We start from the raw sequence: 25,042 nt of genomic DNA on the forward strand, positions 1-25,042 counted from the left end.
TTGGCCCAAGAGGCCATGGTTTTCCCTGCTACAGTCTCTGGTTTCAGAGCCTCCGCGGAGTCTTCCGAAAAGGGAAGACCTATTATTGCAGGGTCCAGTATCACACCCTCAGGTGGTTTCCTTAAACTTGACGGCCTGATATCTGAAGAAAAGATACTGAGTGCCCAAGGGTTCTCTGACAAAGTAGTCAGGACTCTCGTTAATTGCAGGAAGCCGGTTACTAGAGCCATATATTCCAAAGGTTTAACTCATGGTTATCTGAAAATGAAAGATTAACTCATGATATTCCGTCTATTTTGGAATTTTTCCAAGAGGGTGTCGACAAAGGTCTTTCTGTTAGTACCTTAAAGGTACAGGCGGCAGCTATTAGTGTGTTCCTCCAGTTTTCTCTCCTGGAAAATCCCACTATAGCCAGATTTTTCAAATCTATCTCTAGGGCCAGACCAGTAGTGGTGAGAAGTTGTCCAACGTGGGACCTGTCCCTAGTACTTCAAACTCTGGTAGAATTTCCGTTTGAGCCTCTGGGAAGTATGTCAGTTAAGGTACTTACATTAAAAACTGTGTTCCTTATAGCTGTTACCTCAGCTCGTAGGGTAAGTGAGTTGCAGGCCCTATCAGTAAGGGAGCCCTTCCTCACGATTTTTGAGGATCGAGTTGTTTTGCTAACCGATCCAGGTTTTTTGCCCAAGGTGGCAAGTACATTCCACCGATCTCAGGACATTGTATTGCCAACCTTTTGTAGTTCGCCACAGGGCGAATTAGAAAGAAAATTTAGTTTTCTAGATGTAAGAAGGATTCTCTTAGTCTATCTTGAGGTCACCAAGACCTTTAGGAAAACTGATGCCTTATTTGTCCTCTTTTCTGGAGTTCACAAGGGGAATAGTGCATCTAAAGCCACATTGGCTAGATGGATAAAGCAGGCCATCTTGGAAGCTTACAAAATTAGGGAGGTTCCTACACCTTTTGTTACTGCGCACTCAACTAGAGCCTTGTCTACGTCTTGGGCTGAGAGGGCTGGTGCCTCACCGGATCAAATTTGCAGGGCTGCCACTTGGTCCAGTTACTCGACCTTCATTAAACATTATCGTCTGGATCTCCTATCAGCTCAGGAGCAGGCGTTTGGTCGTAAGGTCCTTCAGGCAGTTGTCCCTCCCTAGACTGGTAAGTTCTGGCTCATCGTCTCATGGGCTGTCCTGGAAGACGCTTGGAGAGTTAGACTTACCGGTAACTCCTTTTCTGAGAGTCTTCCAGGACAGCCGGATTCCCACCCGGTATTGTCTGAAGTTATGTGTATTATGCATATGTTTTGCAGGGTCCTACGGTTCTTGAGAAGACTGACATGGGCCTGGAGGACCGCCCTTTTATCTGGTGGGGGTGACATGTTTCCTGTCCTGGTAGGAGGAGCCCAAGGTCTCATGGGCTGTCCTGGAAGACTCTCAGAAAAGGCGTTACCGGTAAGTCTAACTCAGCTTTTCCTGCTCCACCAATGTTTTTTTACATACCTCATGAGAGCTGTTCCTCTTATTCCACAGCTATTGTCAGGTGCTGCTGGCTGGGCTACTTCTCCCTCTCCATTTGGGCTCAGGGTGAGTCAGGACTGCTGTGGGCGTCGCTCCTAGGAGGAGCCAAGGCACAGGCGGTTACCGTTCTTTTTGGTTTTTTTCCTCGGTCCGCCGCCTGTTGCCTATGACGCCGCCGCCATCTTGGGGATGGCATGCTGTGCTCCATCCGCCGGAAGTGAGGCATCCGGAGAAGATGGCGCTCACAGAGCAGGCGTGCGGCGCCATTTCCGCCGGAAATCGCAGGGGGAGAGGGGAGGAATGGTGCTGGTTCCGGTCCAGCGCAGTGGCGCTATTGGAGTCTGGAACCGGCATACAGCCACACACAGCAATGCAGAGCTCCTCGATGGAACCGATGGCGGCAGCGAGTGGGACAGGCACCAGCAAAGCCCAGGTAAGGGGCCCTATACTGTCCTCCTTTTACTGTGGGGTCTCTCCCCCCCAGCCCCCCCCCCGTGGCAGGGGCCTGTCTGGGCACATGAGGCGCCTTTGGTTCTCACTTGTGCACCTGTGGTGAGCCTCCTTGTAAAAAGGACAGGTTGTCTCACTGGGATGGTTTCTTCTTTCCTTGTTTTGTCTCATGGCAGGCCAAGAGCTCTGATCCAGTGGCAAAAAGGAAATGCCCTTCATGTAAGGCAAAACTACCTGAAGGATGGAAGAAGACTTTGTCAAACCTGTATTGATTCACTAGTGAAAGAAGCTTCTTCCGCTTGCAACGATTTGATTGCATCTGTTAAGAACTTGATGCGACTATGCAATCATAGGGCTCACTATTAGTCCTGATGGTGGAGACTGAGGCATCTCTTACCCAAGAGTGTCATTCCCCCTCCCAGTCTAGAGAAGAATCAGGGGAGGAGGAAGGAGAAAATGTACCTTCAAAATATAAGTTGTCTTTAGAACAGGTAGATGGCCTGTTAAAAGCAATCTACACCACACTGGGTCTGGAAGAGGAAAGAAAGGAGTTATCTCTGCATGACAAAATGTATGCAGGGCTCAGCAAACAAAAAAATCGCAACTTCCCAGTACACTCAGTTATTTCTGAGGCTATTAAAGAGTGGACAGAGCCATAGAGAAAACAAATCTTTCCTAAAGTCTTAAAAAGGCATTTTCCTTTTGATGAGGACCCAGCAGCGGTTTGGAACAAAAGTTCCAAACCTAGATGCAGCTTTCTCCCAAGTCTCGAGATCAACAGATTTGGCATTTGAGGACATGGGGGTATTAAGAAAAAAGAGGGACTCCCATCATGTCACACGGAGCATGGTGGTCCCATCCCTATAAATTGGAACAAGGAAGGTAACCCCCTCAAATGGGACTTTGACAGACCACCCACTCAATAATGAATAAAATATCTTTTAATAATATAGAATAAAAAACATAAAATCTACATATGACAAGAATGCACAATATGTATCACATGGAAAACAAAAACTATACACATAAACATCATACAGTGTAAATGCCCTAATGCCCGACGTGTTTCCGGGATGAAATGTTCAGATACCTTCCTCAGGGGCTGAGGGTTTGAAAAGTTTTTTTACATATATATATTGATTCCAGTGTAATGATTCCATGTATAGGCAGGCACTGGAGATAATAAGGTCCGTTCTAGTATTGCATGGCTGTCAGATTGTGAGTATTGGGCAGATTTTTATGTGCATGGTGTCTGCAATATCCTGTAATCTATGCCAATGTGATTCCTATAGCAGTATGGACAAACAGTCACTGGAGCCTGGAATATCAGCTGAATGACCAAAGGATAAATATCCAAATGTCCCTGGAACAGTGTATCTTGCGAGTGTCTCTGTCTGGTGTGTGGCCTGCTGTCACTTAATCCGTGCCTGGGGGTATTAAGAGATCCCATGGATAAGAGGATGGATCAGCTACTTAAAAGGGCTTGGCAATCCATCATGAGAAATCTTAAACCTACAATGGCGACTACTGTCTTTTCTCCAGGAGTATGGAGATTTGGTTGAATCAACTTAAGGCCCATATTTTGGCAGACTCGCCAAAACAAGAAATTTTGGATTCCTTCTCGACCCTGTCAGCCACTGTAGCCTTTATTTCTGATGCCTCAGCGGAATCAATCAAAATGACAGCAAGATCTGCAGCCCTAGCTAACTCGGCCAGAAGGGCTCTGTGGTTGAAAACTTGGCCGGGGGACGCGGCATCTAAAAACAAGCTGTGTGGGATACCGTTCCCGGGGGACATGCTTTTTGGTCCTGACTTAAATACAGTTCTAGATAGCACAGCTGATAAAAAGAAGTCTTTCCCTATCAAAAAGAAAATACAGCCAGTTAAGCGTTTTTTTTTTTTCATTCCCAAAGGGCTCAAAAGGGTTTGGTACCAAACCCCAGGAGAAAAGAAAAAATTGGACAATGAAATGTCCTTTTCCATCCTCCTGCGGCCTCCGGTAAAACGCAATGACTTGTACTTTCCATTGGGGGGAAGGCTTCAAAGTTTCCTTCCCCTTTGGGCCTGCATGACAAAGTCAATATATTTTGGACATGCTGTCCCAAGGTTACATAATAGAGTTTTCGGATCGCCCTCCAGTAAGATACTTTGTGACAAACCTACCAAGGGATCTAACAAAGGCCCTGGCTATGAAGAACCTTTTAAGGGATCTGAGGCACCAGAGGGTCGTGATACCAGTATCTCCAAAGGAAACAGGGTCAGGGATTCTATTCACACATATTTCTGATAAGAAAACCATCCTGAAACGTCTGTCTAATTCTCAACCTGAAACCATTAAACAAGTCAGTCCTATACAAAAAGTTTTGTATGGACTCAATCTTCACGGTCAAAAATATGCTGACTTTTTCTGGGATACTTGATAAATTTGGTAGAACAAAAGATTTTTCTCCTAGAAGAGAAAAAGATCAAGGTTCAGAGGGTAGTAACGACACTTCAAACGAATTGGCAGATTTCAGTTTGAAAGGTTATGTCGGCTTTGGGAACAATAACCTCTTCTATGCCAGCCATCCAATGGGCAAGGCTGCATTTCAGGCCTCTAGAGGTTCCTTCTGAGAACATGGAACCACAGGACAAAGAGTCTAGATACGACGATAAAGATCCCCACCAGAGTCAAACGTTCACTTTGGTGGTGGAAAAGTCATGTAGTACTACAAAGAGGTCTTCTTTGGTCCTTTCTGACCGAAAAAGTGGTCACAACAGACGCCAGTATGCGGAGATGGGGGGGCCCACGTGGGTGAGGATTTGGCACAGGGAACATGGTCCCAGGTCGAGGCCGAAAAATCCTCAAATTGGAGAGCACTAAAAGCGGTCGCCCTAGCATTAGCTGTCTTCTCTCTAAACCTCCTAGGTTGCCATGTCCAGATTTTGTCGGACAATGCCACTACCGTAGCCTACCTTAACGAACAGGAAGGCACAAGAAGCAGAGCTCTTCACTTGCTGTCAGTAGAGATTCTGAAGTGGGCGGAAAACCACTTACTATCTCTTTCCACAGTCCATCTCAAGGGCACGTTAAACTAAGTAGCGGATTATCTGAACCGACAGAAGGTTCAGGAAGCAGAGTGGAGCCTGAACGCAGAGGTGTTTGCATTGATCACTAGAACTTGGGGCCTTCCACAAGTAGACCTGTTTGCTTCAAGGCAAAACACGCAGCTCCTACAATTTTTCTCCCTTCGGAGAGACGACGGCTCCCAGGGGATAGACGCTCTGGCACATCCGTGGAATTTTCGCCTGCGGGTATGCTTTTCCTCCTTTCCAGTTGATTCCACTGGTGTTGAGGAAAATGCAAAAGGAGAGAGTATCAGTAATCTTGATTACTCCATTTTGGCCAAAGAGCTTGTTTTTCCACGGTTCTACAGTTGGCAATCAAACCATGTTGGCATCTTCCGCTCAGTCAGGATTTGTTGATTCAGGGGCCAGTACATCATCCAGATGTAGCCAGGTTAAAGCTCACTGCCTGGTATCTGAAGAGCAATTGTTGAGAAGCAAAGGCTTTTCAAAACAGTTAATAACACGTTTATTTCCAGTAGGAAAAAAGGTAACTTGAGCTATTTACACCAAGGTATGGAAAGTCTGTGTTTCTTTCTGTCATTCAGAACATAGGGATGTTAAAGACATAGTCTCAGTATTGGAGTTTTTGCAAAAAGGTGCAGACAAAGGTCTTGCAGTCAGCACTCTTAAAGTGCAAGTGACCGCATTAGGAGTTTATCTGGAGAGATCCTTCTCTTTAGAAACTCTGATCATGAGATTTTTCAAGGCACTTTCCAGGTCAAGACCGGTCCCAGTGAAGCATTTTCCAAATTGGGATCTCTCTGTGGTTCTGCAAGCTCTTGCAAAAGAACCATTTGAGCCATTACAGGCCATATCTCTAAAGAACTTAACTTTGAAAACTATTTTTCTTGTCGCAATTACTTCAGCAAGAAGGATTAGCGAACTGCACGCCGGATCAGTAAAAGAGCACTTTTTGTCAATTTTTTCAGATAGGATTGTCCTTAACCACTTCAGCCCCGGAAGGTTTTACCCCCTTCCTGACCAGAGCACTTTTTACAATTCGGCACTGCGTCGCTTTAACTGCTAATTGCGCGGTCATGCAATGCTGTACCCAAACGAAATTTGCGTCCTTTTCTTCCCACAAATAGAGCTTTCTTTTGATAGTATTTGATCACCTCTGCCGTTTTTATTTTTTGCGCTATACACGGAAAAAGACCGAAAATTTTGAAAAAAAATGATATTTTCTACTTTTTGTTCTAAAAAAAATCCAATAAACTCAATTTTAGTCATACATTTAGGCCAAAATGTATTCGGCCACATGTCTTTGGTAAAAAAAATGTCAATAAGTGTATATTTATTGGTTTGCGCAAAAGTTATAGCGTCTACAAACTAGGGTACATTTTCTGGAATTTACACAGCCTTTAATTTATGACTGCCTATGTCGTTTCTTGAGGTGCTAAAATGGCAGGGCAGTACAAAACCCCCACAAATGACCCCATTTTGGAAAGTAGACACCCCAAGGAATTTGCTGAGAGGCATGTTGAGCCCATTGAATATTCATTTTTTTTGTCCCAAGTGATTGAACAATGACAAAAAAAAAAAAAAAAAAATTACAAAAAGTTGTCACTAAATGATATATTGCTCACACAGGCCATGGGCATATGTGGAATTGCACCCCAAAATACATTTAGCTGCTTCTCCTGAGTATGGGGATACCACATGTGTGAGACTTTTTGGGAGCCTAGCCGCGTACGGGGCCCCGAAAACCAATCACTGCCTTCAGGATTTCTAAGGGCGTACATTTTTGATTTTACTCCTCACTACCTATCACAGTTTTGAAGGCCATAAAATGCCCAGATGACATAAAACCCCCCCAAATGACCCCATTTTGGAAAGTAGACACCCCAAGCTATTTGCTTTGAGGCATGTTGAGTCCATGGAATGTTTTATATTTTGACACAAGTTGCGGGAAAGTGACAAATTTTTTTTTTTTTTTTTGCACAAAGTTGTCACTAAATGATATATTGCTCACACAGGCCATGGGCATATGTGGAATTGCACCCCAAAATACATTTAGCTGCTTCTCCTGAGTATGGGGATACCACATGTGTGGGACTTTTTGGGAGCCTAGCCGCGTACGGGACCCCGAAAACCAATCACTGCCTTCAGGATTTCTAAGGGCGTACATTTTTGATTTTACTCCTCACTGCCTATCACAGTTTCGGAGGCCATGGAATGCCCAGGTGGCACAAACCCCCCCCCAAATGACCCCATTTTGGAAAGTAGACACCCCAAGCTATTTGCTGAGAGGCATGGTGAGTATTTTGCAGCTCTCATTTGTTTTTGAAAATAAAGAAAGACTAGAAAAAAAATTTTTTTTTTTCTTTTTTCAATTTTCAAAACTTTGTGACAAAAAGTGAGGTCTGCAAAATACTCACTATACCTCTCATCAAATAGCTTGGGGTGTCTACTTTCCAAAATGGGGTCATTTGGGGGGTTTTTTTGCCACCTGGGCATTCCATGGCCTCCGAAACTGTGATAGGCAGTGAAGAGTGAAATCAAAAATTTACGGCCTTAGAAAGCCTGAAGGCGGTGCTTGGTTTTCGGGGTCCCGTACGCGGCTAGGCTCCCAAAAAGTCCCACACATGTGGTATCCCCATACTCAGGAGAAGCAGCAGAATGTATTTTGGGGTGTAATTTCACATATTCCCATGGCATGTTTGAGCAATATATCATTTAGTGACAACTTTGTGCAAAAAAAAATAAAAAAAATAAAAAATTGTCTCTTTCCCGCAACTTGTGTCACAATATAAATTATTCCATGGACTCAACATGACTCTCAGCAAATAGCTTGGGGTGTCTACTTTCCAAAATGGGGTCATTTGGGGGGGTTTTGAACTGTCCTGGCATTTTATGTACAACATTTAGAAGCTTATGTCACACATCACCCACACTTCTAACCACTTGAAGACAAAGCCCTTTCTGACACTTATTGTTTACATAAAAAAATAATTTTTTTTTGCAAGAAAATTACTTTGAACCCCCAAACATTATATATTTTTTTTAAAGCAAATGCCCTACAGATTAAAATGGTGGGTGTTTCATTTTTTTTTTTCACACAGTATTTGCGCAGCGATTTTTCAAACGCATTTTTTGGGGAAAAAACACATTTTTTTACATTTTAATGCACTAAAACACACTATATTGCCCAAATGTTTGATGAAATAAAAAAGATGATCTTAGGCCGAGTACATGGATACCAAACATGACATGCTTTAAAATTGCGCACAAACGTGCAGTGGCGACAAACTAAATACATTTTTAAAAGCCTTTAAAAGCCTTTACAGGTTACTACTTTAGATTTACAGAGGAGGTCTACTGCTAAACTTACTGCCCTCGATCTGACCTTCGCGGCGATACCTCACATGCATGGTGCAATTGCTGTTTACATTTGACGCCAGACCGACGCTTGCGTTCGCCTTAGCGCGAGAGCAGGGGGGACAGGGGTGCTTTTTTTTTTTTTTTTTTTTTTTTTTTTTTTTTTTCTTTATTATTATTATTTTTTTATCTTATTTTTAAACTGTTCCTTTCATTTTTTTTTTTTTTTTTAATCATTTTTATTGTTATCTCAGGGAATGTAAATATCCCCTATCATAGCAATAGGTAGTGACAGGTACTCTTTTTTGCAAAAATTGGGGTCTATTAGACCCTAGATTTCTCCTCTGCCCTCAAAGCATCTGACCACACCAAGATCGATGTGATAAAATGCTTTCCCAATTTCCCAATGGCGCTGTTTACATCCGGCGAAATCTAAGTCATAAAATGCTCGTAGCTTCCGGTTTCTTAGGCCATAGAGATGTTTGGAGCCACTCTGGTCTCTGATCAGCTCTATGGTCAGCTGGCTGAATCACCGGCTGCATTTTCAGGTTCCCTGTTGAGACAGGAGAGCCAGAGAAAAACACGGAAGACGTTGGGGGGGGGGGAGGGGCATTCCCTCCCACTGCTTGTAAAAGCAGTCTAGAGGCTAATTAGCCGCTAGGATTGCTTTTACATGAAAGCCGACCGCTGGCTGAAAAGAATGATACCAAGATGATACCTAAACCTGCAGGCATCATTCTGGTATAACCACTCAAAGTCGTGAATGGCGTACCTGAAGACAAAAAAATGGTTAACAATAAAGCACAGTAAACGGTAAGGTATAAAAAATTGCATACCTGAAAAGCAAACATGATAAAACATAATAACAATAAAACATCGCAGAATAGAATACAGTAAAAAAGAACAGAACAATAGAGAGAGAGAATAGAGAGAGAAAGAACAATAAAACGACAACTATTTTTTTTTTATTTTATATTTTTGTATGTGTTTTTTTTTTTTTTTTTTTTTTTTTTTTTTTTTTTTTTACACTTTTTTTTGTAACTAACTTTTATAACTGTAACCGGTTCCAGGTTCGGGTCTCTCAAAATGCGATGGCATCTTGGGAGACCCTGTGAAAGTGTGCCTAGTCTGTGCAATGCTGTACCCTACGCTAATACTCAACTAGTGCATGGTAGCGTTCAAAATATTCACCAATGCAAAGACCAGGATTGTCAGGACAGGAGGGACAATAATAGCGGGTGTCACGTCTATATCCGCGCTTGCTGCAGACACAACATCTTTTTTGGGGGGGTTCGTTGGGTAGGGGTACTCGGGAGGACATAAAGAAAATGCCTCTCATGCAGCCGACTGCATTTGGTTGGGGATGTGAATGGGGGAAGTACGGGCGCTGCAGAAGCGGTGGGTTCCCAATTAGGATTGGCGAATGCAGCAGGAAGGGCACTATGGGCACGACGGGCCTGTGTTTGTCTTTTTGGTGGCAGCGGGACACTACTTGTGCTTGCCACCTCACCAGCTTGAACTGCACTTATGGGACTCGCCACGTCACCAAGTGTTACTGCAGTGCTGGTTTGACTACGACCGGGGTGTACTAGGCCGCTGGTGCTTGCCAGTTCACCAAAACGCTACCAAAAAAACTGTTAGCGATCGCAAGGATCAGGCCTGACTCTGCGAACGCTGCAGTTATGCGTTTAGTGTTTTGTAAGTGTCAGTGATCGATCGATACTGCACTTGGGTGGGCTGGGCTGGGCCGGGCGGAGGGGCAAAACGCAGGTGCTAGCAGGTATCTGGGCTGATCCAGCTAACACTGCGTTTGTGGGAACCCTAAACTGCTGGGGACGCTAGTATAGATCTGATCGGATCAGATATTGATCAGATACTATACCACTAAGGGAGGCGTATGCTGCGTGCGTGGGTGTTAGCGGTACTGGCGCTAACCTGACGCTGCCTGGGGCTGGTGCTTGCCAGTTCACCAAAACGCTACCAGAAAAACTGTTAGCGATCGCAGGAATCAGGCCTGACTATGCGAACGCTGCAGTTATGCGTTTAGTGTTTTGTAAGTGACAGTGATCGATCGATACTGCACTTGGGTGGGCCGGGCAGAGGGGCAAAACGCAGGTGCTAGCGGGTATCTGGGCTGATCCCGCTAACACTGCGTTTTCGGGAACCCTAAACTGCTGGGGACGCTAGTATAGATCTGATCGGATCAGATATTGATCCGTACAGATACTATACCACTAAGGGAGGCGTATGCTGCGTGCGTGGGTGTTAGCGGTACTGGCGCTAATCTGACGCTGCCTGGGGCGACGCATATCACCGCCAGGCGATCAGGGGGCTAAACCTTTATTCGGTAATAAACGGCGGGTGCCCTGACACTATAAAAAATAAACGAACTAACCAGCGTCACCCGTAACAGTTATACGGTGATCAGTGGTGAAAGGGTTAACTAGGGGGCAATCAAGGGGTTAAAACCTTTATTAGATAGTATATGGGGGTCCCTGTCACTATAAAACGCTGACGGCGAACCTAAATATTTACGTCTCTAACTAGCGTCACCAGCGACACTAATACAGCGATCAGAAAAATGATCGCTTAGTGACACTGGTGACAGGGGGTGATCAAGGGGTTAAAACTTTATTATTCACTGCCCTAACACTGTAACTGTCACAAACTGACACTATGCAGTAATCAGAAAAAAAAAAAAAAAAATACTGCTAATGTCAGTTTGTGACAGGGTGGGGGGGTGATTGGGGGGGGATCGGGGGGCGATCGGGGGTGTAAGGTATGCCTGGCATGTTCTACTGTGTGTGTTTGTGTTGTGTGCACTTACATGTCTTCTCTCCTCGGCGCTGGACGGAAACTGCCAGACCGAGGAGAGATGACATCACATCCTCTGCCTGTGTGAAACTACACACAGGCAGAGGAGGATTCCCATTGGCTGGGAGCGATCGCGAGGGGGGGGCCATGATCGGATGGTCTCCCCCTCGCCTCCCGACGCTCCCAGTCAGATGCCGACCGCCGATGGCACCGGGGGGGGTCCGATCGGACCCCCCGCCCGCGGGAGGCAGATCACGTACAGGTACGTGATTCTGCCTGCCCGTGCCATTCTGCCGACGTATATATACGTTAGGCGGTCGGCAAGTGGTTAAAGTAGATCCAGGGTTTTTGCCAAAAGTGGCAAGTTTCCTACAGGTCTCAGGAGATTATTCTCCCAACCTTTTGTTCTAACTCTTCGGGGAAAAAAGGAAGAGCAGTTTCACAACTTAGACGTGAGACGTACCCTATTGCATTATTTGTAAGTAACGGGAGGTTTTAGATCTTCAGATTCATTATTCATTCTTTTTTCTGGAAACACAAAAGGCCACCAAGCATCAAAGAAATAATTGGCTAGATGGCTTAAGACAGCTATTTCTGTAGCCTATTTTCAGATGGGTCTATCTTCCCCGCTGGGAATTAGGGCTCATTCAACAAGGGCCCAGGCCACTACACTGATCAAATTTGTAATGCGGCTACGTGGTCAAGTTACTTAACGTTTGTCTGTCATTACAGACTGGATCTCCTGTCAGCAGGGGATCAGGCTTTTGGCAGAAAAGTTCTGCAGGCTGTGATCCCTCCCTAGGGGTGGGGTAAGTCTCTATTATCTTTTCAAGTGCTGTCCTGAAAGATGTTAAGGGAAAATTCATGTTAGACTTACCGGTAACTTGTTTTCCAAGAGTCTTTCAGGATAGCAGCATCCCGCCCTATTGTATTTATTTTTATAAGACTCTTGGAAAACAAGTTACCGGTAAGTCTAACTTGAATTTTCAGATCCTCCGAGTTCTTTGCCATGAGGTGCCATGTTGAACTTTCAGTGACCAGTATGAGAGAGTGAGAACGATAACACCAAATTTCACACCTGCTTCCCATTCACACCTGAGACCTTGTAACACTAATGAGCCACATGACACCGGGGAGAGAAAATGGCTAAATGGGCCCAATTTGGACTTTTTCACTTAGGGGTGTGCTCACTTTTGTTGCCAGCAACTTAGACATTAATAGCTGTCGAGCTATTTTGAGGGGACAGCAAATTTACACTGTTATAAAAGCTGTACACTCACTACTTTACATTGTAGCAAAGTGTCATTTCTTCAGTGTTGTCACATGAAAAGATATAATAAAATATTTACAAAAATGTGAGGGGGGCGGTCGGTTGGTTGTGTGTGTGTGTGTGTGTATTAAATAAATAATACGGGTGGTTATGGATTCCCTCTATTTATTCCATATATATGTATTAACTTGTCTATTCCTGTAGTTAGCTAGTCTGGCAAAGCTCTGATAATGTTAAAGGTGATGGTACAATAACAAGGTTAGCTATTAAATAAACACACTTCTTAATAAAACATTATTTATTTCCCAATAAAATAGGAACGCTAACATATAAACACTACAGTAAAATATTACAGAGCATAAAAAACAAAAGAACATAAATGATACGTTATGTAAGGTCTTCCTCGGTGGTCATTATCCTTCAGCTGGGCTCGATGGCAAGAGAGCCATCAGGCAAGAGAGACTCTCCATTCAATGAGCACTTTATACTGCATTCAGACCCCACCTATATACAACACCCATCTATCCTTCTATCCAATGGAAAAGAGATAAGAGGCAGTCCTAATATCTGTCCATCCTCCAGGAAGCATGCTGTAGCATCACTAGGGGCATTGTTTGTCCATGAATCACTGCCATCTGACCTGGGTCAGATCTCCAGTGACAGCTATTCTTTCCAATTTAATAATCTTTAATCACTTCATTAAAGTATACAACTTTACCAAATACCAGGTTTTAAATATACCACATTTATAAAAAGACATACATATTAAGAGTAAGGGACGTAGAGAAGAGACTAAAAAGGTAACCAAAAACAAACACAAAAAGAAAGGTCAAAGATAAAACCCCTCTCCTATATCTATCTTTTCTCTTTATCTCTTCCCCCCCCTCTTACCCACCCCCCCTCCTACCCCAGATCCCCCCCCCCTATCTTATCCAGACTCCTTGCCTCTCCTTCCCATATTAGCTTCTGTGATTGTAAGGTCACATCCCCAAGTATCTCCTTACATTGGGTATCCCATTTCTTCTAACCAAGGTCTCCAGAGTTTTTTAAATTCCCTCAGGTGCCTTCTCTTCGTATATATTGTCTTTTCCTTCCACATTGTTTCAGATACAGTTTTAATCCACTCATCCTTCGAGGGGAGGGTTCTTACCTGCCATCTCTGTGCTATTAACTTCCTTGCTTGGAAGAGACATCTCCGGACTACTTTTGTTTTAAAATTTTCTCTGCCTGTATTCTCTCCTACTCCCAGGATACATAATTTCGGGTCCATTTTAAGTTCTAGGGAAAAGATCTTATTTAAGGTCTTCAATATCTCAGACCAATAACGGAATAATTTAGGACATTTCCATATCATATGCATCAAGTCTCCCACATTCTGGCATCTGGGGCATTTAGCATCCGTCCTCCGTCCAAATTCAAATAGCCTTTTAGGGGTATAATATGTCCTATGAAGTAGCATTAAATGTGAGATCTTCTGAGCAGGTGAGACTGACACCTGATGTCCTCCCACCAGTATCTCCCTCCACTGCTCATCTGAAACTATACCCAGGTCCCCCTCCCACCTGCTTCTACATTTAAGTTTTTCCGGGGTCTCTATGCTACTTTTACATATATGTGGGTAGATTTCCCGCTGTAGCCACCCTGATCCCCCAGTCTTTGAAGTATGGGAGAGTTATTCCAGGACGGTCCCTGCCCCCCAAACTGTGTATCTAGAGCGTGTTTAGTTTGTAAAAAATTATAGGACGAATGATCCGGTATATCAAATTCTTCCTTCAGTGACAGAAATGTTTTTAAGGTATTCTGATTATATAACTGGGCTAGTCTGCTTATTCCTTTTTTTTCCCACACTTTTATCTTCCCTGTTGTTTGTAGTTCTTGTAAATTCTTATTGTTCCACAGGGGGGGGCGCACTTAGTCATACCACCCATTCCCTTCATGGCCTTAATAGTGTTCCAGACTCTTATTATTAGTTTAACCGTAGGGATTCTATGTACAAAAGAGTTCGCTTCCAGTGCCTCTATCACTGTCCCATGGTGAGCTCCCATAGTCAGCAGTCCCTCATTATTATATCCCTTGAGGACCAAGCTCCTCCCTAAATGCTGTAGTTGAGCTGCTAAGAAGTAGCTTAGAGGGTGGGGTACTGCTAAACCCCCTTCTCGCGAAGGAGTAAGGTTTGTAGGCTTATCCTAGGGGACCCCCCCTTCCATATGAGGTCTCTTAGTAATGAATCAATTTTGTTAAACCATTTCCTACTTATCCATATTGGCGAATTATGCATCACATACAGTAATTGGGGGAGCCACAGCATTTTAATCAGATTACACCTCCCCGCTGTTGATAATGGTAGGCCCTTCCATATTTCAGTCTTACTTTTAAATTTCATCAACAAGCGGACTAAGTTATTATTTAAGTAGTTATCTGGGTTCTTCGTTATTTTAATACCTAAATATTTTGTTGTCTCTGCTATTTCCATCTGGATGCTACTTAAAGGGGTACCCTCTCTAATAGGATCTATTGGTAGTAATACTGATTTCTCCCAGTTTATGGACAGACCCGAGATTTTTCCAAAGCTCGAGAAAATATCCATCACTTGTCTCAGGGATCCCTCTATATCACCCAAAAATATGAGGACATCATCTGCATACAAAGCGATCCTCTCTTCTCTACCTTTCCTTCAAAACCCTTCCATTATTCTATTTTGCCTTACTGTTATAGCTAATGGCTCCATAGCTAATGCAAAGATCATGGGAGATAAAGGGCATCCCTGCCTTGAGCCTCTCTCCAGCTGAAACCCGGTCGAATAATCATTATTAATTCTTACTTTTGCATGTGGGTCATTATAGAGTACTTTAACCCAATTAATGAAAGAAGGGCCAAAACCAAACTCCTTTAATACCCGCCAGATGTATTCCCATTCTTTGCTGTCAAATGCTTTTACCACATCTAACAGCATAACTGCCCTGGAGCCCATATTCTCTACGGGGGATCTGTAAATTCAGAAATACTCTCCTGATATTCATACTAGTTGTTCTATGAGGGATAAATCCCGTCTGGTCTGGGTGAACTACTTTATGAATTACTTTCTTTATTCTGGCAGCTAGGACTTTTGCTAAAATCTTAACATATGAGCAGAGTAGCGAAATAGGTCTATAGGACCCAGGTTCCAAGGGGTCTTTCCCCTCTTTGTGTAACACAATAATTGTGGCTTCAGTCATTGAAGTAGGTAGTTTCCCCTTTTCTTTCGCCCAATTAAATACCTTAAGAAGTTCCTGGAGTAGTACTTCCCCATACTGTTTATAAATCTCGACTGGGAGGCCATCGGGACCAGGGGATTTATGATTGGCCATTTCTGTTACCGCCATTTTAATCTCCTCCAATGTAATCGGACTCTCCAACTCCTCTTTGTCTGTCCCCTCGAGTAGCGGTATGTCAATGTTATTGAAAAAATTATCCATTTCCTCTCCTCCCATGATCCCACCAGATTTATACAGACCCTTATAATATTCTTTAAACGTCTCAGTAATTACCTCTATCTGAGATGAGATCTCACCTCTCGAGGTCCTGATAGCTGGGACCATGGATGGGGGGGGAACTGGTCTTAACAATGTGAGCCAATATCTTCCCTACTTTTTCCCCTTCCCCGTACATAATTTGTTTCTGGAACATCCTTTTATTTTCTACCTTCCTAATTATTATATCTTTATATCTTTGTTGTTCTCCCACACTCTTTGTTTTTCAGGGGAAGGTTCTTTCATGTATTCCCTCTCTGCTTCAACTAGCTCCTTTCTGAACCTATCCTCCCAATCCCGTGATACTTTTTTAATATTTGACACTTTCTGTATGAGTGAACCCCTTAAATATGCCTTCAATGCATCCCACATCACCCCCCTCGATGTAGTATCTGCGTTAAATGTTATAAATTCCTTCAACTCACCCACTATTACTTCCTGACCCTCTATTATTTCCAGCCAGGCTGGATTCATCTTCCAAACCCTGCATGATTTCTTATATCCTGGCTTTACCGAGATTATCAATAGAGAATGGTCCGATACCCCTCTGGGTTGGTAAACTACATCATTTATTACTTGTGATGCTAGCTCATTACCTAATACAAGGTCTATCCTTGATAATGTAGCACAGGAGCTCGAATAGCATGAAAACTGTAATGCCCTCGGGTTCCGTGCTCTCCATATATCAGACAACTCTGCTTCTTGTAAGAATTAGCTCATCCGGGTTTCCTGTATCCCTTGACTTTGTTTACCTGGAGGGTGCCTATCTACTTTCTTATGTATAACAACGTTGAAATCCCCAACTACTATAACTGGTAACTCAGGCTTGTCTATTATGAATTCCAATAGGCTGTACAAAACATCCAGTTTAAAGGGAGGGGGAATATATATATTAGCCAGTACATATTCCAGATTCTCTGTTACACAATGCAAGAACACATACCGCCCTTCTGATTTGTACTGTCTGCAAGAGAACGCTACCCCACTACCAATTAAAACCGATACCCCCCTAGAATAGGAGGTATGCATGGAGTGAAACTGATGCTGATATCTCCTCTTCCTCACGTTAATTTTAGTATCTTTTGTTAGGTGTGTCTCCTGCAGACAGGCAATTCCAACTTTAAATGTGTCCAAAACAGCAAATACTACTGCTCTTTTGGCAGGGGAACCCAACCCCCAGACATTCCACGACCCGATGTTCAAAACCATAGATTATTATTTATGGTCGACAGACCTTATAAGAGGGAGGATATTAATGCCTACTAATGTCAAAAAGAAAAAGAGATACATACAGATATCAGGATCTAAAAAGAAAAAAAGAAACCCCTTGAGCTAAGAAATACCATTTCCCCTTGTGCTTCCCAAAATACTAAAGTACTTATCCCTATTGATAAAAAGAGGTTTCCCCCTTTTAACCAGATATTTTAAATTAATAACTTCAATCCCTTGAATTTTACTCATATACTAGTGTAATTATAACTATTTTTGAATTTACTTGTGCGCCATGTGTTACCCTGCAAGGGAATATACAATATAGTGTGCAAAAACATCTCCTTACAGTCCTGTGAATCAACCATTTCCTTATTCTGTACCTTCTCACTTCTATAACCTTTACCCACCCACGCCCACCTCAAACCCCCCCCCCCCCCCACACCATTCTAGGTTCCCCTTGAAGGCTTTTTTAATGACCGTCTCATACCCCTCCACCATTACCAAACTTATTCCCCCTACCCCCATACCTTCATTCCCCCCCACTCTCCGCCCATCCCTCCCTCCCTACATTCAAATACAAACTCATTCCTAGTTCAGACCAACCATGTGCATCCCCCCCCCCCACTCTATACAAAATATATCAATTTTATTTTACATTCATTCCCCATCTATATGAATCCTCTCTAATTAGACCCCTATTTATTTCGGTGACAACTGATCTTTCTTTTCCTCCAACCATGCCCGCGCCCTCTCTGGAGACTCAAAAATCTGACTTCTTCCAAGTGCATTTACCCGGAGCCTAGCGGGGTAAAGGAGAGCATATGTAACGTCAAACATTTGGAGACTACGCTTAATTCCTAGAAATTCTGCTCTACGCTTCTGCAATTCGGGCGAGAAATCGGGATACATTGATATCCTAGCTCCATCAAAGGATAAGTTCCCTCTCTCCCTGGTCCTTCGAAGAAGGGTCACCTTATCCTTATAATTTAGACATTTCAACAGCAAGACTCTTGGAGGGCTTCCCTGAGGGGGGGGTCTGAACGGAACTCTATGTGCTCTTTCAATAGAGAATTGCTGTGAGAATGTCTCTCTTCCAAAAGTTTCAATCAGCCATTTTTCCAAAAAACCCATTGGATCCGATCCCTCACTCTTCTCAGGCAACCCTACTATCCTCACATTATCTCTACGAAGTCTGTTTTCCATTTCGTCAAATTTTCCCATGAGTCTATTTATCTGTTCTTTCTGGGCCTTAACCTCTTGTTTCATTGGGTGTAGGTCATCCTCTATCAAACTTATTCTCCCTTCCATTTCTGTCACTCTTTCTGCAGTTTTCTTAAGATCGCAACGTACAAGGGATAATTCTTCTTTGATATCTTTCATTTGATCTGACATTTCACCCAAAGACTGTTTACAAGCGTTAATTGCTGAAAGGATTTCTTTAAGGGATGGCTCTCCTTCTGTTGTATGAACCTACGCACTGGTGGGACATGGACCTCCACACATAGATGAGGAACCGACTCTGAGTATACAGAAGTGCTTTGACCAACTTCAAAACATTGGGTTGAGCTCTGCGGCGGACACTGTGGCTAAGCGCCTTCCTTGGTAATTTGACAAACCAAGCGCGGAACTTTTTGAACTCTGTGATATACCGTACATCCTCACGGACAGATCCGGAAACAACAGCTCATGTCAGCACTAGATGAACTCACCGCATGATCGCTCCCCCATACCAAGTCAGCGCGACTATTAACATCCTCCATGGGCTCTGCTATTCATCTGCTGAAGACGTCAAACGGTGAGCTATGTAGTGCTCCAACATACAGGAGGCACATTATCTACCGCTATCTACCGTTTGTTTCCTTGCTGAATGTATAAACTTGCCCTCTGACTATTGCCATATAGCTGGTAACATGGGGATATCCCACTCATTACTCTACTCTGTAATTGAGTTTGTTTTCCTCACCACCAATATCCGGACGGATATATTTTTCAATCACTAGCACCCGCACTTTATCTAGTGAAGACCGAAGTGACAACAATCAATTTGCCCATAACCCTATCTAGGGAGTATATGATTTTTAGATTAGACCCGGGTCTCCTATATAATTCTACATGTGTGCAAGTGCATGAGTGATTGAAGTATGTGGAAGAAATCGGTGGCCACCAATCCAATGTAGGACCTTTTGTCCTATTTTTAATTTATGGTTTTTGGTTTTTGGATAGATGTACTGTTTTAATTGGGATTATCAATAAAGATATTTAGGAAAATACCCGCATGTTCTTGAGTGGACTGTCTTTTGGAGGTTTCTTTCCTCCCTTTCTGTCTTTGCATGTTGCCTTTCAACTATGTGTGTGTATATTTGTGTGTGTGTGTGTATATATATCTCGTGATTTAGGTTTTGTGTCATACTGTATGCAATGTATAAGTGTTGTTTTTTGTCTTCTTTTTTAATAAAGAACTGCCCGCACAGCAACATTCTCATTGCAAATTTGCTATACTGTATGTAAAGCAGGAGGTTAAAGCTGAGTTTGACCCAAAAGTGGAACTTCCACTTATCTGCTCCCCCCCTCATCCGGTGCAACATTTGCCACTTTTTAGGGGGGAGAGGGGAACGGGTACCTGTTTTTGACAGGTACCCTTCCCCACTTCTGGGAGACTGCGGCGCCGTCCCTTGAAATTTTGCACCCTTCCCCGTCGCGCCAGTTAGAAAGCGCAGCACACTTCACATGCGCAGTATGGCTTCACTGCCGGTTTCCCTTACCAGGAATGGTGGCAGCACCCGGGAGCCGATCCGAAGATCGGCTGGGGTGCCGACATTGCAGGTAAGTGTCCATATATTAAAAGTCAGCAGCTACAGTATTTGTATTTATGACTTTTAATGTTTTTTTTTTTTTTGCCCAGGCGGAACACCACTTTAAAGAGAGCAGTTCAGGAGTTTATTACCAGCACTTACACTTGTTTTGTGTTTTTTTTTTTTTTTTTCACCAGATGGAGTGCCAGAGAAGGTGGACATCGGGCTACCCTATTTGACACCCTCTTTAACAGAATTAAAGAAGGCCCGGAAGAAGATATGGAAGGACAATCAAAGTAACACAGAATTAGAAAGAGCTGCACGTCACCGTACATGTATGTTATGTGGTTTGCATAGTTTATGGTTTTAGCTATGTATGTTGCCATAGATTTTTTTCCTTAGCCGAGTCCTCCTTTTAATGCATAGTTTTGGACAGAGTGTTTAGCTATCATTTCTGTTCTGTTTTTTTTTTTTTTTGTCCATGTCCCTATTCCAATGTCTGTACTTCTTCCTATGCCACTGGATCATAATGTGGTGAGAAATATACCTAATTGAGACAGATAGCCATAAAAATGAAGGGTCTGAACTGTTTTCACTCTAAAACTGAAAAAAAAATGGCTTTCTACTTCAAATCTGTAAAAGAGGAACTGAACTCTGGAAGCAATGCCCCAAAAAGTCAGGCAGAGGGCAAATGACTAGCCCCCAGTGTTGCCGGTGGTGTCCCAACAGCTCTTTCTCCTATTAATAAATTAGAATACTTTGTTCTGTACTATTTGTGTGGTGGTGGTCATTTGGGTTGAAGTAGGGCATGTAAGCGCCTCTAGCAAGGAGGACCGTGAGCAGCACAGTAGTGACATCACCAAATCTCACTCCAAATCTTCTGAGCGTATCAGTCAGAGACAGCAGTATATGAGATCTCATACTACAAACATACAGCTATGAGGTTGTATGTACAACTGTGCCTAGGTACACTCGCATATTGGGAAGATATTTTTTTTTTTTAGAAATATTTTGAGAAAAAAGGCATTTCTTTTTCATACATCATGGGACACAGAGTCGGGCTAATATTCATTACCTGCTGGGTTATACTTCATAATTAGGTGAAGGGACGCTGGTAGACCAAAGGTATTCAGACAGGAAGTGATCCCCTATATAACCCCTCCCATACAGGAAGAGCCCTATTAAAGGGTTTCCCTTCTGAAGTATTTTAATTACACCCAAGTACTCTTTGTTTGCAGGCATTGAATGTCTTCCAAAAAAGAGGAGCGGGACTAACACCACAGGGAAGGGCACACCTACCTCATCAGTAGTTCCTGATGAACCTAGTCGTATAGTTAGTGTTGTATCCCCTGAAAGACCAGAGGCTCCCGGGCAATCTGAGCCGCTGCGCCTATCTGGTATTGTGCCCACAGTCAACGCTGCTGCTTCACCCTTTATCACTAAGAATGAACTGTCCTCAGCCCTAGCCGTGTTAGAGCACAGGATTTGCCAGCATGATTGCCTCCATCCCACAGGGTGGCAGGAAGCGTGACAGATCCCCCTCCCCGGAGTCTCCTCATCTGGAACAGGAATGGGTTGAGGATGTGGAAGAGCTTAAAGCTCAGGATTCGGTGGAGAGCCCAGCAGATGAGTCTGCTTCCGAGCAATCTGGACAAGAAGATATCAATGTCTGCCTCTCAGTGACAGAGGTTTTTGATCCTGGCTCTGACCGAAATGGTTTATTCTGCCTTTAAGTTTCCTCTTGCAGAGGTGACTGAACCCCCCTGGTCCTCTTTGGGATCTCTGAGACCTTTTCAGGTCGCACAGACTTTCACGCTACACCCCCTTTTGGAACAGGCGGTGTATGCTGTTTAGGAACTTCCTGACAGGACTTTTTTGCCTCCTAAAAGAATGAAAAGTTTGTTAAAAAATGGAGCATGCCAGCCATAGATGGAGCAATCTCTTCCTTTAAACAAGAAAGACCCTATTGACAGGAAATTGGAATTATTATTAAAAGCTTCCTTTTCATTGGCCAGTTCAGCTATTCAGCCAGCTGTTGCAGCAATTGGTATTTGCCAGTCTGTAAAGGATCAGGTCAAACGGCCTGATAGGCCTAACCAGGAGGATGATCTGCCTGAAAGTAAGACCGATATTCCACGAGTGCTGTGTTTTGCTGTTGATGCTTTAAAGGATTCAATACAGCAGGTTTCTCGTCTGGCTCTTGTCTGTACATATGCACAGACTTTTATGGCTTAAGAACTGGTCAGCCGAGCTTTCTTGCAAAAAGTTATTGGCTGGTTTCTCGTTTTTATTGGGGAACGTTTATTCGGTGATCACTTGGACAAATATATCCAAAAGATTTCCGGAGGGAAGAGTTCTCTACTTCCTGTGAAGAAAAGCACCAAACGTCCCTCGTTTTAAAAACCCAGGGACTGCTTCCTCAAATGTTTCAACCTCAGGGCGGTTCTGCCGCCAACAGGGCGCTAGGGCCAGGGGCAAGCTGCAAGGCCAGGGCCAGAAAAGGCCCCGGGTCCAAAATTCTTCTAAAACCAGCACCAAGCCCTCCTTTTGAGGGGACGCCCCCACTCCATCAGGTGGGGGGAAGGCTGCAGCACTTTGCGGACATTTGGAAAACAATTCTGGACGAGTGGGTCACCTCAATTATATCTCGCAGTTACAAGCTGGCGTTACGAGGGGTGCCCCCTCAGAGGTTTCTAAGATACAGCGTTCCCTTGGCTCCTCCAAAAAGAAACTTATTGCTTCAGGCACTACATCATCTAGTGCATCAAGGAGTGATTGTAAAGGTGTTCACAAAGGTCCTAGCACCAGTACTGGGTCGCTTAAGGGCCCAAGGGATCCTGGTGCTCGGGTATCTGGACAACCTCTTGCTCAGAGATCACTCAGTACAGGCTCTAGAACAGAGCATAATATACACAGTGAGGTATTTGAAAAGCTTAGGCTGGATCATAAATATCAAAGTCAGCCTTGAGAACAGTCTAAGATATTTAGGTCTGATTCTAAACACAGTCCAAGCAAGAGTATTCTTGCCACCCGTAAGGATCTGTGCCCCGAAAGATCAGGTGCGTCAGATAAGAGGCACCAGACAACCCTCCATTCGGCTCTGTATGAGCCTTTTAGGGAGGATGGTATCTTCCTTCGATGCAGTGCCCTATGCCCAGTTCCATTCCTGGCCTTTACAACAGGACATCTTGTTGGCTTGGAACAGAGGAAGAAAAGCCCTGGATTTTCCAATGTGCTTATCTCCTCAGGCATGCTTAAGAAGCCTAAAATGGTGATTACAGGATCAGAACCTGCAAAAGGGAAAATCCTTTCTCCCGGTAACTTGGAGAGTACTGACTACAGATGCCAGTCTCTCAGGTTGGGGAGTCAAACTAGACGGGCTCACAGTTCAGGGGAAATGGTCAGAGACAGAGCAGACCCTGCCCATCAACGTCCTAGAATTACGGGCAGTACGTTTGGCCCTACAGTCCTGGACGGTGGAGCTTTAGGATTGCGCCATCAGGGTTCAGTCCGACAATGCCACTGCAGTGACATATATAAACCACCAAGGCGGTACCAGGAGTCATTCAGCTCTGAAGGAGGTGAACTACATACTAGCCTGGGAAGAGGCACATATGCCAATTATATCGGCAGTCCATATCCCAGGAGTAGAGAACTGGAAGGCAGATTATCTCAGCCGCCAGCAGATCTGCCCGGAGGAATGGTCCCTACACCCAGAGGTGTTCCAGGAAATTTGTCAACGTTGGGGATGGCCAGAGGTCGACCTACTGGCATCCAGGTTCAACAACAAGCTACAGCAGTTTGTGTCTCGAACAAGAGATCCTCTGGCAATTGAGGCAGATTCTCTCTCTGATAGTTCCATGGAGCCAGTACTGCCTGGTTTATGCTTTCCCTCCGATCCCTCTCCTTCCACATTTGTTTTGCAGAATTCGGAGAGGGGATTCCAGTCATTCTGGTTGCACCAGGCTTGGCTCAGAAGGCCCTGGTTCCCGGAGATTGTGAGACTGGCAATAGACGGGCCAGGGACGCTTCCATGTCACCCCGATCTACTGTCTCAAGGTCCCATATTCCACCCCAATTTACAGTCTCTAAATTTGATGGCATGGCTATTGAAGCCAGGGTGTTAAAGGACCGTGGCATCTCGGGACCAGTGGTGTCTAGCCTTCCTGATGGCTATCACCTCGGCTAGAAGGGTGTCGGAGTTGGTGGCCCTTCCATGCAGGAAACCGTATTTGATCCTTTACCATGAGAGTCGTTTTATGACCTCTTCCATCCTCTTTGCCCAAGGTGGTGTTGGCTTTTCATTTAAATCAGAACATTATTTTGCCTTCTTTTTTTCTCTCAGCCTCATTCGGCGGAAGAGAGACGACTGCATTCTTTGGACATTGTCCGGGCAGTCAAGATTTATTTGTCTAGATCTGCGGAGATCCGAGGATCAGACCTTTTTTTTGTTTGTTTTTGTTTTACCAAAAGGACTTAAGGGGCAGGCAGCTTCCATTGCCAATTGGGTCCATCAATTGGTCATTCAGGCCTACGGTCTGAAACATAAAGCTCCTCCCTTTAGGATGCAAGCTCATTCTACCAGGGGTGTAGGAACCTCCTGGGCTTTTCGCCATCAGGTATCTGTGGCTCAGATTTGTAAGGCTGCTACCTGGTCTTCAGTGCATACGTTCACAAAATTTTATCAAGCGGATGTTCGAGTGGCCGAGGATTCTGCTTTCGGCCGCAGTGTACTGTGGGCTGCCATATAAGCAGGGTGTCTTCCTCCCCTCAAGGCTATTGGTCTGGGACGTCCTAGCAGGTAATGAATATTAGCCTGACTCTGTGTCTCATGATGTATGAAAAAGAAAATAGGATTTCTTTCTCAAACATCACGGGACACAGAGCCTCAGTAATAACTGATGGGTTATATAGGTATCACTAGGTGATTGGACACTGGTCACACCCTAAACAGGAAGTTCAATCCCCTATATAATCCCTTCCCTTGCAGGGATACCTCAGTTTTTACACCAGTGTCTTAGATGATGGACGTGTAAAGATGTCCTGTGC

The 25,042-nt window shown here is 44.0% G+C and overlaps 1 protein-coding gene across 2 annotated transcripts in view; it reads left to right on the forward strand.

Moving 5' to 3' along the window:
- The window catches only part of MRPL38 (mitochondrial ribosomal protein L38), an 80,808-nt gene that overhangs the window by 42,643 nt on the left and 13,123 nt on the right, over window positions 1–25,042 (forward strand). For both annotated transcript variants that reach the window (XM_073608233.1, XM_073608232.1), the window contains exon 3: window positions 20,191–20,328. In XM_073608233.1, the coding sequence (XP_073464334.1) occupies window positions 20,191–20,328 (138 nt within the window). The remainder of the gene's footprint in view (window positions 1–20,190; window positions 20,329–25,042) is intronic.

Source organism: Aquarana catesbeiana, linkage group LG12, assembly GCF_042186555.1.
Source record: "Aquarana catesbeiana isolate 2022-GZ linkage group LG12, ASM4218655v1, whole genome shotgun sequence".
NCBI lineage: Eukaryota > Metazoa > Chordata > Amphibia > Anura > Ranidae > Aquarana > Aquarana catesbeiana.